The following is a 15,300-nucleotide window of genomic DNA, read 5'->3' on the forward strand; positions in this document are numbered from 1 at the left end:
CCTCATATTTACCTAATACAACAACAACTCAATTCATTATACATCCTATGCATCAATAGAAAGCAATTACCACATCAAATCATCATCAATTTCGTCATGTTTATCTCATCATCAAAACTACAACCAAACCCCAATAATCCTTTAAGTATCTAAGCCTTAAATAAATTATAATAACAATGACAAAACTCCCCTTACCTTAATTCGTAGTTGAATCCTACTTCTCTTTGCGTTCTACCGAAATCCAAGGTTCCTCTTGCCTCTTTGTGCCCTATCCTTCTCTTCATAGTGTTTCTCCCAATTCTTACGATTGCACAGAATTAGACAACTAAACCATTTTCCCTAGTTTAACCCTATGACCCCTAATATGACTTTTCTCTTTTTGCCCTCACTCAATTTATGATAATTGGGAATCAAATGAATAAAATGTGCAGGAGTTAGCTCATGGTTGTGAGAGGGCTCAAAACTAGTAACTTTTCAAATCTTACAAACAAAGTCATAAGCTACTTGAAGTCTAGCACAACATCCCGTTCGCATAATTGTCCTATGTTTATCCTCATTCTTCTTATTTTTCCTATCACTTATACCCTCTTTATTACAAAGTAATCAACACATAACAATCTTATTTTAATGATTGTGCATCACATCCTCCTCCCTTATAGAAAATCCATGAAAACGTAAATACATTATGTAAAATTGTATAGCCTATTCCTCAGTGCTAAATTACATAGCTCTTATATCATCATGTGTAATTTCCCTTAAAAATTTAGTACCATTGCAATTCTCTTTCTTTGATGTATCCCTATCAGTATCATTACCATTATCACTGGTGAATTCTTCTACTTCTCTCTCACGGTTGAAATCCAAAATTTCTTCACTATACGTATACATTTTAAGTTAAACTTGCCTGTAAAAAAGGAAAAAGAAAAATGGTTATTTAAACCCAATATCACAATAACAGTATCATTACACCTCTAAAATTAAACATTATTTAATTTGTAATAAATAAAATATTGTAAAATAATAATAATTTAATAAATTATCCTTTCTGAAATAGTGCTTCAACACTTCTATAATTTGGTGAATAATTTGTTTATACGGCTCACCATTTTTATAAGCTTTCCATAAACTTCTTCATAAATATTTTATATTTTTGTATTCAGTTAATATATATGTTAATATTAGGAAGGTCCTAAAGTCCCACATTGGTTGGAGATAGAACATTGAAAGAGTATATATAGAGGGACACTCCTCACCTTACCAACCGCTTTTGTAAGGATGAGTTAGGTCAAACTCTAATATGGTATCAGAGCCTATCGATCAGACCATGGGCCGCCCACCATTATCCACGCACCAAGCCCAAAAGAGTGCTGGGCGTGAGGGAGTATATTAGGAAGATCCTAAAGTCTCACATGGGTACCCAAAAGAGTGCTGGGCGTGAGGGAGTATATTAGGAAGATCCTAAAGTCTCACATGGGTACCCAAAAGAGTGCTGGGCGTGAGGGAGTATATTAGGAAGATCCTAAAGTCTCACATTGGTTGGAGATAGAGCATTGAAAGAGTATATATAGAGGGACACTCCTCACCTTACCAACCGGTCATCCGTCATCTAAGAATGAGTTAGGTCAAACTCTAATAATTAAACTCATAAATTTCAACATTTTCTAATTAACTACGTATTACCCTATTTTGTTTCATTACTTTACTTGTTTCTTGCTAGTATTATATATACTATTATATTTATTTGTCTAACTTTTAAACATCTCTATAAATTTTTAATACTTTTCAAGCTTTGCAAAAGAAAAAAATTAAAATTTTTTATTTAATTTTTTTATTAGTTTTAATTTAAAATCCTTTAATTTGTTTTATTCTATTAATTTCTAAATTTTTCTTCATCTTCTTAATTTTTGAATTTTCGTCAATCTTCTTATTTATATTTATTCTAAAATTTTAATTTACTTAAAGTAACGTCAGCTAACAATTTAAAATAAGAAAATTCAAAAAAAAAATTAATGAAATATAAAAACAAGCTGTAGTTTAATTTAAAAATATAAATAAGAAGATTGACGATGCAAATGTAACCACCATTTTCCCATTTTTGCCTCTCTCTTGTTTCAGCGACTGATTTTTCTTCCCTTTCTACTGGTCTTGTTGTATTTAGAACATATACCACTTTCAAAGTTGTAAGCAGAAATTTCATCTTTTTCTGCCAATGGATAAAGTTTCCTCCATCAAACTTATCTAATTTCACAAAATTAGATGCCATTTCTTTGAGTGATGCCGCCATTGATTAAGTAATAAAGTGTTCCTAAAGATTGTTAGATATATGTGGCTGTTGGTGGATACGAGGCAGCCCTTGAACCAAGAAAGTGTTGATGAAGATCGAACTTGAAAACTCAAAGCGTGTGAATTTTACACTAACCTTTAGAAACAATTCGCCCCCACCAATTATTGTATATTGGATGCAATTGAGATTAACGGCGAATTTCCTTCAGGATACTTTGAATTCCTTAATGAGAATTGCACAAACACACTAAGCGTATCTTTTGATAATAGTTTACGGAAAAATATTTTCTACACTTTACTCATGCATTAATAAAGTGAAAGAATAATTTTATTATAATTGAAATGGTGAAAATTAGAGGTGGATATTTCTATTTTCGTGTGTCTTTTCTAATTCACAAGTGTCTCTATTTATAGAGAAAATGATATCACTTAGTGAAAGGAAACACCCTTTGAATAATATTCAGCACTGCAATGGTTCAGTGGATGAGGCGCTGCTTTGCCAACCAACAGTTGCGGGTTTGATTCCTGTAACGTCACATTTTGAATGTTTATTTTATTACCGTTAGTAAATATTAAACATTCAAAAAAGTGTCTAATATGAGATTTGAACCTTGCACATTTGGGTGAAACATTGTACCTCTTTACCACTACGCCAACCAATTCAATCTGTTAATTTGTGCTTTCAATTAATAATACTTTTAACTTCCAAATAATATTTTGGAAATCTCTAACAATCTCCCACCATTTACAAAATATAACTAAATCTCATATTTCTGGAAATGTCATGGTTTCAGATAATGGTATCTTACGATTTGAACCATTACTTAGTAAATTGAGTTTTCACTCATCCCCGAATAGATTGGTAGACAAGCTTTGAACCAAATATTCATTAGAAGAAGCGTACACAATTCACACATGAAATCTCGGTACTATAAAAAGAATTATAAAACTGACACATTTAATACGGCCTTGTGTCACGTATCTTTTTCACGAGAATTTAAGAGTAAAGCCCTTTAACTCTATGAAGCGGCCCCACTTCATTCTCGTATAGGTAGACTATATCGGAAATGCTCCCATAATTAAGCATTCCAGCAAAAATATGCTATATGTCTATTAAGAGAAAAACCTCATCCTACCATATTTATTCTTATGCTCCAAGTACTTTTAACCCTCAGGATGTATCTTATGTCAAGTACTTCAAGCACTCTAATAATGTACTTTCACCGTTGAACTCAAGACTTGATGTTAATCAAATGTGAGTTGAGTTTCCATCATTGGTGATTAATTAGATATGGGCTTGTATCGCATCCCTACACGATGCATTCAACATTGTATCCTTGTCAATCATTTCTTCAAATAATTGCAAGATATTTCCAGTTTATTAATTTTGAATATTCAAACACATACATAGATATATCTTTAATTTATTTTTGATAGTTTAACCAACTATCACATAACCATGTCAATATAGTCACTGAATTACTTTATATCTCGTACTAACATTTCAAATCATTCAACATATGTTATTAAGCCATTTAATAACAAGAAATACGATTTAAAGTTTTACTTTTATTTCAATAAACATACTACATATTATAGTTAGTATAATAAACATGTAAAACAACCACAATAAACATGAATATCGAATTTCTCTATTTAAGACAACAATAATGGTCATATATTATATCATATATTCAACTGTGTAATTTATAAACACATGTCAAAATTATATCTAAATAATTAGATTAATTAAATTCTCTTAAATACACTTTTATCATTTACATGACATAGAAAACATACACGCATCATTTTTTATTTTATTTTTTTATTATACAACTATTCATCATTATATTTTAAATAAGATTGAATTTTAAGTCATAACACTTAAAATGATTTAATAAACTACAAAAAACAACATTTTTTATTTTATAGATAAATCAAATGAGATTAGATGAAAACATACTAAACTCATTATATGTAAATTTATTTATGTCATAACTTTTAATAAAGGCAAATTTAATATTTTATGATCAATATTTATCAAAATATTAACAATTAAATTTCATATTCAATTTCTTTGTAAATAAAAACAAATCCACTTTCATATAAATATATCACACAATAAAATTATACAAACCAAATAAATCCACACTTTATTACATACAACACAACCTTAATTATAACTTTATCCGACATTGGATAAACAATTCTTAAAAGTGAATAATTTCTAGAAGTTACTTCTATGCAACAAGATCATTCTTTCGTGCACTTGGGTTCTTCTCTTGGTTCAACTTTTTCAAGAATCTACATTCACTTTTGAAATGTCCCGGTTTCCCACAATGGAAGCATCTTCCTTTCTTTCTTTTCCTTTGTACATTTCCATTGTTGTCATGAACATCTTCACCATATATTTCCTTATTATCATGAGACCTTTTAGATTTCCCATCTTCCACAACATGTATTTTCTCGTGAGTAAATTGGTCTTTAGTATCATCTTCTTTACGATACTCTTCTTCTAATCGAAGGTGATTACCCAATTGCTCAAGAGATCTATCCTCTTTTTTATGTTTGAGGGTCCTTTTTATATCCTTCCATGAAGGTGGGAGTTTGTCTATTATGGAAGACACAATGATGGTTTCATCCATGTGTATTTTGTGTTGTTTGTAATTATTAAGAATACGTTCAATTTCATGTAATTGTTCCATAACAGGTCTATTATCTACCATCTTATAATTATTGAAATGGGAAACAAGAAATTTCTTACTTTTAGCATCTTCTTGCATGTACCTTGACTCTAGTTTATCCCATAAATCTTTTACGGATTGACTGCTTTGATATATATCGAACAACGAATCTGACATAGCGTTAAGAATATGGCCCATGCAAATATAACCATCATTTTCCCATTTTTGCCTCTCTCTTGTTTCAGCGACTGATTCTTCTTCCCTTTCTACCGGTCTTTATGTATTTAGAACATATACCACTTTCAAAGTTGTAAGCAGAAATTTCATGTTTTTCTGCCAATGGATAAAGTTTCCTCCATCAAACTTATCTAATTTCACAAAATTAGATGCCATTTCTTTGAGTGATGCCGCCATTGATTAAGTAATAAATTGTTCCTAAAGATTGTTAGATATATGTGGTTGTTGGTGGATACGAGGCAGCCCTTGAAACAAGAAAGTGTTGATGAAGATCGAACTTGAAAACTCAAAGCGTGTGAATTTTACACTAACCTTTAAGAACAATTCGCCCCCACCAATTATTGTATATTGGATGCAATTGAGATTAACGGCGAATTCCCTTTAGGATACTTTGAATTCCTTAATGTGAATTGCACAAACACACTAAGCGTATCTTTTGATAATAGTTTACGGAAAAATATTTTCTACACTTTACTCATGCATTAATAAAGTGAACGAATGATTTTATTATAATTGAAATGGTGAAAATTAGAGGTGAATATTTCTATTTTCGTGTGTCTTTTCTAATTCACAAGTGTCTCTATTTATAGAGAAAATGATATCACTTAGTGAAAGGAAGCACCCTTTGAATAATATTCAGCACCAGAATTAATGAACCAATATTTACTTTAACGTTCATCACTTTTCATAAACATTGCAATGGTTTAGTGGATGAGGCGCTGCTTTGCCAACCAACAGTTGCGGGTTTGATTCCTGTAACGTCACATTTTGAATGTTTATTTTATTACCGTTAGTAAATATTAAACATTCAAAAAAGTGTCTAATATGAGATTTGAACCTTGCACATTTGGATGAAACATTGTACCTCTTTACCACTACGCTAACCAATTCAATCTATTAATTTGTGCTTTCAATTAATAATACTTTTAACTTCCAAATAATATTTTGGAAATCTCTAACAATCTCCCACCATTTATAAAATATAACTAAATCTCATATTTCTGGAAATGTCATGGTTTCAGATAATGGTATCTTACGATTTGAACCATTACTTAGTAAATTGAGTTTTCACTCATCCCCGAATAGATTGGTAGACAAGCTTTGAACCAAATATTCATTAGAACAAGCGTACACAATTCACACATGAAATCTCGGTACTATAAAAAGAATTATAAAACTGACACATTTAATACGGCCTTGTGTCACGTATCCTTTTCACGAGAATTTAAGAGTAAAGCCCTTTAACTCTATGAAGCGGCCCCACTTCATTCTCGTATAGGTAGACTATATCGGAAATGCTCCCATAATTAAGCATTCCAGCAAAAATATGCTATATGTCTATTAAGAGAAAAACCTCATCCTACCATATTTATTCTTATGCTCCAAGTACTTTTAACCCTCAGGATGTATCTTATGTCAAGTACTTCAAGCACTCTAATAATGTACTTTCACCGTTGAACTCAAGACTTGATGTTAATCAAATGTGAGTTGAGTTTCCATCATTGGTGATTAATTAGATATGGGCTTGTATCGCATCCCTACACGATGCATTCAACATTGTATCCTTGTCAATCATTTCTTCAAATAATTGCAAGATATTTCCAGTTTATTAATTTTGAATATTCAAACACATACATAGATATATCTTTAATTTATTTTTGATAGTTTAACCAACTATCACATAACCATGTCAATATAGTCACTGAATTACTTTATATCTCGTACTAACATTTCAAATCATTCAACATTTGTTATTAAGCCATTTAATAACAAGAAATACAATTTAAAGTTTTACTTTTATTTCAATAAACATACTACATATTATAGTTAGTATAATAAACATGTAAAACAACCACAGTAAACATGACTATCAAATTTCTCTATGTAAGACAACAATAATGGTCATATATTATATCATATATTCAACTGTGTAATTTATAAACACACGTCAAAATTATATCTTAATAATTAGATTAATTAAATTCTCTTAAATACAATTTTATCATTTACATGACATAGAATACTAATAATAATAATACTTATACTAATAATACTAATAATAATAATAATAATAATAATAATAATAATAATAATAATAATAATATTAATAATAATAATAATAATAATAATAATACAAAGAGAACGTGTCAAGCTAAGAAACAAAACAACTAACTAGAGAGAAAAAAAACAATGCAAGAAACCACGCCAACTATTTAGCTGATTTGCCCACTCTCGCAAATAAAAGCTAAGAAACAAAACAACTAACTACAGAGAAAAAACACAATGCTAGAAAATCACAACCACGAATAGCTAACAAAAACCGTACATAGAAAAACCACACCATCTATTTAGGTGAATTTACACATTCTCACAAATAAGGTACGATTGAAATACCAATCCAACAAAAATAAAAAATCAGGAAATGGGTCAAGCTTTGGGATGCTACCATGTATACAAGGGTGATGTTGCTATAAAAGAACGATTTGGGAGATTTATTGAAGTTTTAGAACCTGGATACCATTGGACACCTTGGTTTATTGGCTATCAGATACCTGGTGTATTATCGATGAGTGTGCAGCAACACGATTTTAAATGCGAGACAAAAACAAAGGTCCTTGTTTTTTTCACTTATAAGAAACCAGCTTTACTTAAAGATTAAGAAAAATAACACTATCATGAACTTGTTCTTTTTCAGGATAATGTCTTTGTCAACGTGATTGCATCTGTACAATACCGCGTTGTGGCTGATAAAGCGTCTGATGCCTTTTATAAGCTCACCGACATAAGGGAACATATCCAATCATATGTTTTTTATGGTATGCTTGATTTTTCTAATCCATTCCATTATTGACATTAGTATTTTCAAATAGTCGTAATAGCGTAGCGGAGTTGCATAAGAGAGTTTGAACCGACCATTATTTTAACACGATTTTACATTGTGTAAAATTATATCATTTTGAGTTTTTCATGTTGTGTTCTGTTACACCATACTATAGTTGATAATTTAGTGACTTGCTTCATTAAAAGGTTTTGATACTTTTGCATTGATTCAGTTATAAGAGCCAGTGTGTCGAAGTTAGAGCTGGATGTCGTCTTTGAGCAGAAGAATGATATAGCAAAGACTGTCCAAGATGAGCTTGAGAAGGTGTTTATTCGTTTTTTCTTTTCCTCTTTAAATAAAATGTTTCCTCAGTTTGTCATTGATGGTTATAATCATGTTCATTAACAAGTTAACTCAACCTTAATATTTTAGGCGATGTCGACCTACGGTTACGAGATAGTCCAGACTTTCATTATTGATATCGAGCCTGATGCTATTGTCAAGAGAGCAATGAATGAGATCGATGCATGTAATATATTCTAGTTCATGTTCCTCAACAATAAACCAGTTTGCTTAATAAAGCACTTATATGATAAACACTTATACTTTAAATGCTAAACTTTTAATTGATCATGTCAAATGCGTGAATATTTTAATCTATTTTTTCGATATCATCAACAGCTGCGAGAATGAGGTTGACTGCAAACAAGAAAGCAGAATCAGAAAAGATATTGCAGATAAAGAAAGCTGAAGGTGAAGCTGAGTCCATGTATATATCACTATCAGGACTCGGTATAGCTTGTCAACGTCAAACTATCATGGACGAACTAAGCGACAGTGTTCTTGCATTCTCTGAAAATGTACCTGAAACTTCTGCTAAAGATGTCGTGGACATGGTGTTGCTAACCCAATACTTCGACACCATGAAGAAAATTGGAGCATCCTCAAAATCTTCATCCGTGTTCATACCACATGGTCCTGGTGCTGTTAGAGACATTGTTGTGCAGATTAGGGATGGACTCCTTCAGCAAAATGCTGCAAATTAATTTATAAGTACTTTTGGAAATATTGTAAATGTTTTTATGAGACTTCATGATGTAAATAATTCTATCACAATAATTAATTCTATTCATCGCATCAATCTCTCTTCACTACTTTTGCATGGTTTTCTATTATACCAAACATTCCAATTCACAGAAATATACTATTCAACCATGCAAAATAAGCTTCTTCAGTAGAGGATTTTAATATATGGTAAATTGTGCTAAAATGAATAATGAATACAAATAGTGTGTGGCTCTTTCCGAGCAGCATTTTTTTTGCGGAAAAAATCCCCCTCTCTCTCTGATGTTTGGCTCTTTCTTAAATAGTATTAGGGTCTGTGATTCTTTTAGGTTAGATTTAATATTTGTTAGTTATTTTGTGATTTGATTGGAGATAATTAGAATTTGATTTGGGATGAGTTTGAAATTGATCGGGTTCAATGCTAATTAGGGAAGATTTGGAGAACTAATTTATGTTCCTTTTGGAGCAAGATTTGATATGGAATTTTTGTGACAAAATAACAGGAATATAGAATATTTGATTTACCCATTTTAATTCTTTTGATTTTTCCTTAAGTGACAACAGTAGAACTATAAAACTAATACCTAAGAAATTAGAATTAACATTTCTTATTCTTTTTTTTTTTGTTTCTTCGTGTTTTAGTAATAATAAGATCACTATAAAACTCTACTTCATACTAAACCTTAAAATATTTAAAAAATTAAATAGTCACTTTAGTTTCTAATAATAATAATAACAAACTAGAAAAATTAATAATAACAAAAAACAGAAACTAATAATTATACTAATGAAAATTAATATTAAAATACTAAGAGTCTAATATTCTAATTTAAACTATATAAACAATACTAATGTTCCTGATAGTATTAATAATAATATCGAATAGTATATATAAAAAATAACTAATAATAAGCCTAGTAACAGTATAGATTAAAATGCTAATACTAATTTCAATAATTATAAAAGTTACTAATTATACTTAAAATTAAAAATGCGTCTAATAACTTAAATAAATAAAATCAAAATGTTATTTATTCTTTTTTTGTAATTTTTTGCTTAATAGAATAAAAATAAAATGATCGGGTAAATTTTGATCGGGTAAATTTTGGGGTATGACAGAGGAAGATTAACTTTTGTTTGGTGGAGATAAAATACAACAGGTATTGTTGATCAATGTTGATGTAGTCTAACGTGCTTGTTGCTTTACGGTGGTTGATGCAACCCAGAATTATCCTGGTCCAGATTCTTAGATTGCTTTTGAGATCTTTGAATTTGTTGAAGGGTTGCCCAAAAGTGAAAATTTCTTGGGAGATGAGGGTTAGGTCAGAGTTCTTGTCTTCCATATCCGTACACTTAATACCATTTCCATCATGACGTATGAGTTTCCCAATAAGATCTTCAGTAATAACGATCTTCTTCCCCATTACAGAGGATGTTACTTGATGATTTGAAGCAGATGCATGGATCCAGAATTCTTTTACTAGTTTAGGGAAGACTGGACCAATAAGCATATCGAAGAACTCTCCCCAACCTTTAAACTCAACACATCTTGAGTAAGGTCGCATCCATTTTCTTTCATGCTTTCAAAGTCCACCATCATTTCACAGAGAACCTCTAGAGAGTCGATGGGAGTTAGTAGAGTTCTTATAGGTTCGACATATCTCTCTTCAAGGTTGATTTGAGCAACAGAATCATGATTTTGTTGTTATTGTTGAGAAGAGGAAGCCATTGTTCATAAAACTTAGCGTTTTGAAAAGGGGTTTATGGTTTACAAGAAAAGAGGAAAATAGAAATGCAAGAATACTTCAAGTTTTAGAGATAATAGTGAGTGAGTGAGTGAGAGTGAGAAGGATTGTGAAGGTGAAGTGAGGTGAGTATATATATACATCTAGACAACGGAAACAAAACAAAAAATTAATAACAATTAAGTTAATTGTAATGATTAAGAAACAAGTAATGATTTCTGACAAAGGGATGGTGTAAAAGGATCAACTCAAACGTTTTCAGCCATTCAGATTCTGAACACGTGTTCAGCCTCTGATGGTGATCTGTCATTTTTAGGTTGACAGTTGTTGATTTAGAGAACTGCATGATTTAATTCGCATTTTCCATATCTTTTAAGAAAATCTAAAATACTTTTCCTTCTGAGTTATGAGGAATGGTTTGTCAGATGTTCTCAAGAAAATTCGGTGACCAAAGTAAAAGGATTACGATCAGAAATACTTACTTACAATAACTTTGTCAGAGTATTTGGGGTCATTCCTTGTTATGTATGGATTACCTATATTTCTCAGCATCTTGTCTTTTTCTATGTTTGATGGGACTTCTGATCCATCAAGAATAAAAGTTCTTCCTTTAGAACTAATGGTTTCAAAGACGATGATTTGTTCTTTCTGATTGTCTTTGAACCCTACATAACCTCCAGATTTAAGTTCCAGACTTTGGAGCATATGCTTTCTTCCCATCATGTGTCGAGAGCATCCGGAGTCTAGGTACCATAATTGGTGTTTCAATCTTGCTGTTAAGGACATCTACAACATAGATTATTTTATCCTTAGGTACCCATATCTTTCTGGGTCCTTGTTTGTTAGATTTTACTAAATTCTGATTTAGTTTAGATTTCTCACTAGAATTTGTAAGATAAGAGTTGCTAGTATATTTAATATCATGTGTGTGACCATAAGTGAAGTGAGAGTTTATAGGTGTGATTTTTATGATAATATCATCAAAATGCTTAGGTTCATATTGTTCTTTTCCGTTAGGTTTCACATATCCTATACCTTTTCTAGCAATTCCACTAACACCATATATCATTGAAGCCATGTTGCTTCGATCTAGACTTTTAGCTAAAAGTTTTTGAAAACTGTGATCATATTGTTTTATGACACTATCAGAACTAGTTGAACTTTCTGAGTCAAAGTTTTTCTGATTTTGTTGTAACTCGTTTTTAATAACCGATTTTCACTTTTTATTTCGAAAATATTTTCTTTTAACTCGTAAATTTATGCTTTTAGTTTTCTAGATTCCTCATACTCAAATACTAGACCATGTTTCAGGTTCATGCATTTGATTCAAAGTTTCTAATATTTTTCAAGAGTTTCTGATAAGCTATCTTCTAGTTGAGATCTAGAAAAGTTAGAGAATACCTCTTCTGAGTCTGATTTTGGTTTAGATGGATTGGCATCACTTGATATACTGGCCATCAAGGCAATGTTGGCACGCTCATCTTCTGATTCAGATTCTACTCCAGAAGAATCTGAGTCGTCCCATGTAGCCATAAGACTTTTCTTCTTTTCTTTGAAACTCTTCTTTGGTTTCTCTTTCTGAAGTTTGGGACAGTCACTTTTATACTGACCAGGTTCCTTGCATTCTTAACATAAAATTTCCTTGCTTCTAGACTTTCAATGTCCAGAAGATAATCCATAGTGATCTTATGATCTTCTAGGGTTTCTGAACTTCTTTTGTTTGTGCTTCTAGAGTTGTTGAACCCTTCTAGAGAGAAGAGATAATTTTTCTTCTTCTGATGAGGAACCTCAAGAGTTTTCTTCTTCTGCCTGAAAAGCGTTAGTTTTAAATTAATTTTAGATTTGAGAGCAAGAGACTTACCTTTCTTTTGAGGTCCATCTTCTTCAAGTTCTATCTCGTGACTCCTTAAGGAGCTGATAAGTTCTTCAAGAGATATTGCGTTCAGATTCTTGGCAAGCTTCAAGGTTGTGACCATGGGTCTCCATTTATTTGGTATGCTTTTGATGATTTTCTTTACATGATCAGCTGTTCAGTATCCTTTTTCCAGAACTTTCAATCCAGCAACAAGAATTTGAAACCTTGAGAGCATGGTCTCAACTGTTTCATCTTCTTCCATTTTGAAGGCTTCGTACTTTTGAATGAGTGCAAGGGCTTTGGTGTCTTTGACTTGAGTGTTTCCTTCATGCGTCATTCTCAGAGAGTCAAAAATGTTTTTGGGTGAATCTTTGTTTGTGATCTTCTCATACTCTGTGTATCAATAACACTAAGAAGGATAGTTCTGGCCTTGTGATGATTTTTGAACTCTTTCTTCTGTTGATCAATCATGCTTTTTATTTTGATCTTATGACCAATTTCATTAACCGGATGTTTGTAATCATCTGTTACCATATCCCAGAGATTAGTGTCATGAGCTAGAAAGAAACTCTCGGTTCTGTTTTTCCAGTAATTTAAGTTCTCTCCATCGAACATTGGTGGTATGCCATTGATTTTGTCTCTATCATCATGGTTATCATTGTTGTTGTTTTTAACTGGTTTCGTCATAGTGTTTTTCTTTTAGGATATTTTTTTGACACAGTTCAGTGTATGCACCCAGAACCAGACGCTCTGACGCCAATTGAAGAAACAAAAAACACAATAAAGGGGGTTGGATTGGGTTTTTAAAACAAATTAAAATTTGACATGTTTGGTTATCCTGGTTTGTTTGAACTCAAACTACTCTAGTTCACCCTGTTAAGGTGATTTCACTTCTCTCTTACGAGGGCTTAATCAACTAATCAAAAGTTAGATTACAAACACTTAAACAACCGCTTAAGTCTTTTCAAGAACAACCACAATCCAGATTTCTCAAGGTATTACAATTACAAACTTATAACTTAGTGAGAAAACAAAATTGCTTCTGAAAAGCAAAATCAGAAATATGATATATAAACAATATTTTAGCACAATAAAAATTAAGAGATAAAAACAATTGAATAGGTTTTGAGCGCTCTTAGGATTTCGTGCATGAGAGTGGTTGTCCAATTCTTCAACAACGTCTTCTTTATATAGAGTGAAGCTTTAGATCTGTTGAGAGAGACATTTTCTTGTTTTGGAAGTTGATAATTTTGATTTAAGTCTATTTCCAAAAATAGAGATTCTGTCTATTGAGTTTAATTTCCATCCGTTATGGAATATTGCATCGAATATTATGTCATTTATTCTGATATTCTGATCATCATAGTATTGAGTGCAGCTTTGGTGCTTGAAACGCTTTCTGTATCAGAGATTGAGGATTTTCTTGTTTGTCTTCAGAACTTCTTGTTCTTATAAACTTCCTTTAGATTCTTCGGAACTTCTTGTTCATGTGAACTTTTCTCAACGTCTAGATCTTCTTATTCTTGTAAACCTTTCTCAATGCAGCCTTCTGCTTCTGAGAAACCATTGTCTAGAACATATTATTCTTATAAGCTTCTCTCAATGCAGCCTTCTACTTTTGAGAAATCAATGTTTCCTACTTCAGAACTTATGCAATGTAAAGCGTAGGATTAGAGTGCATATTTGTTCTTATCTAAAATTATATGTTTGTTATCATCAAAACTCTTTCGAAGATTTAGAACCAAATTATATGCTAACATTTCTTCTTTCTGAACCATTATTCGATCTTCCTATTATCACACCAAAATCAAGGCTAGTTGCGTTCCTACGAATCCATGTGAGCATACTATCATGATCATCAAACTCTTGCTTGTTATTAAAGTCACTGCCGACATCTACAGTCTGACAACCCATTTAACATCCGGAGAAACATCGTTTGTAGAAACTAATTCTTTTGAGATATTATCAGGGTGAACCATACCTATTTGTAAACAATAACAAAATTAATACAAAATTAAAAAATTTCCGTAAAAAAACATCACAGACATGTTCCGAAGATGTACCTACGAAACATTTTCATCTTCAACACGTTTCCGAGCTGTACCTATGGAAGCAACATTACATTTTTTTACAAAAAATTGATGATGTGAGAAATGTAATGGATAAAGTTGAATCTTTGCCTGGAATTCAGTCTTCTCTTGCTCCCTTTGATTTGTTGCACCAAAAAGATGGAATTTTAAAATGAAAAGTGATATTGATGATGTAGGTTTTTAGGTTGGTGAAAGGTGAGTGTTGAAGAAGAAAAACAACAATGGGGAAGTGATCATGCTGGTTTAAAGTATATCAGATAGTTCCGGAGCTATATCTACGAAATATTCAGGCGCTAAGACATTCCGTAGATGTATCTATGGAAAAACCCTGAATGATATTAATTTGAAGTTTTTCCCAACGTTAACTAGTTTAAAATACTACCGTAGATGTAGCTTCGAAAAACCATATTTTAGCAAAAGAAAGGTGTTTCCTAATGTATATCTTCAAAATCATGGGGCATAAATAAAATTTTGCTAGATGTCTAAAAGTATCAATGAATGGATACAAGTATAGCCTATC

General features: G+C 31.5%; 1 protein-coding gene across 1 annotated transcript; it reads left to right on the forward strand.

The window, feature by feature from the left end:
- Nucleotides 1-7,626: 7,626 nt before the first annotated feature.
- On the forward strand, nt 7,627-9,142 carry LOC131600154 (hypersensitive-induced response protein 1-like). The gene is made up of 5 exons (XM_058872362.1): nt 7,627-7,815; nt 7,900-8,020; nt 8,258-8,349; nt 8,458-8,554; nt 8,707-9,142. Exons 1-5 carry the CDS (start codon nt 7,627-7,629, stop codon nt 9,069-9,071), a joined length of 864 nt encoding a protein of 287 aa, XP_058728345.1. The 3' UTR covers nt 9,072-9,142.
- Nucleotides 9,143-15,300: the final 6,158 nt, after the last annotated feature.

Source organism: Vicia villosa, linkage group LG4 (assembly GCF_029867415.1).
Source record: "Vicia villosa cultivar HV-30 ecotype Madison, WI linkage group LG4, Vvil1.0, whole genome shotgun sequence".
In the NCBI taxonomy this organism is placed as follows: domain Eukaryota; kingdom Viridiplantae; phylum Streptophyta; class Magnoliopsida; order Fabales; family Fabaceae; genus Vicia; species Vicia villosa.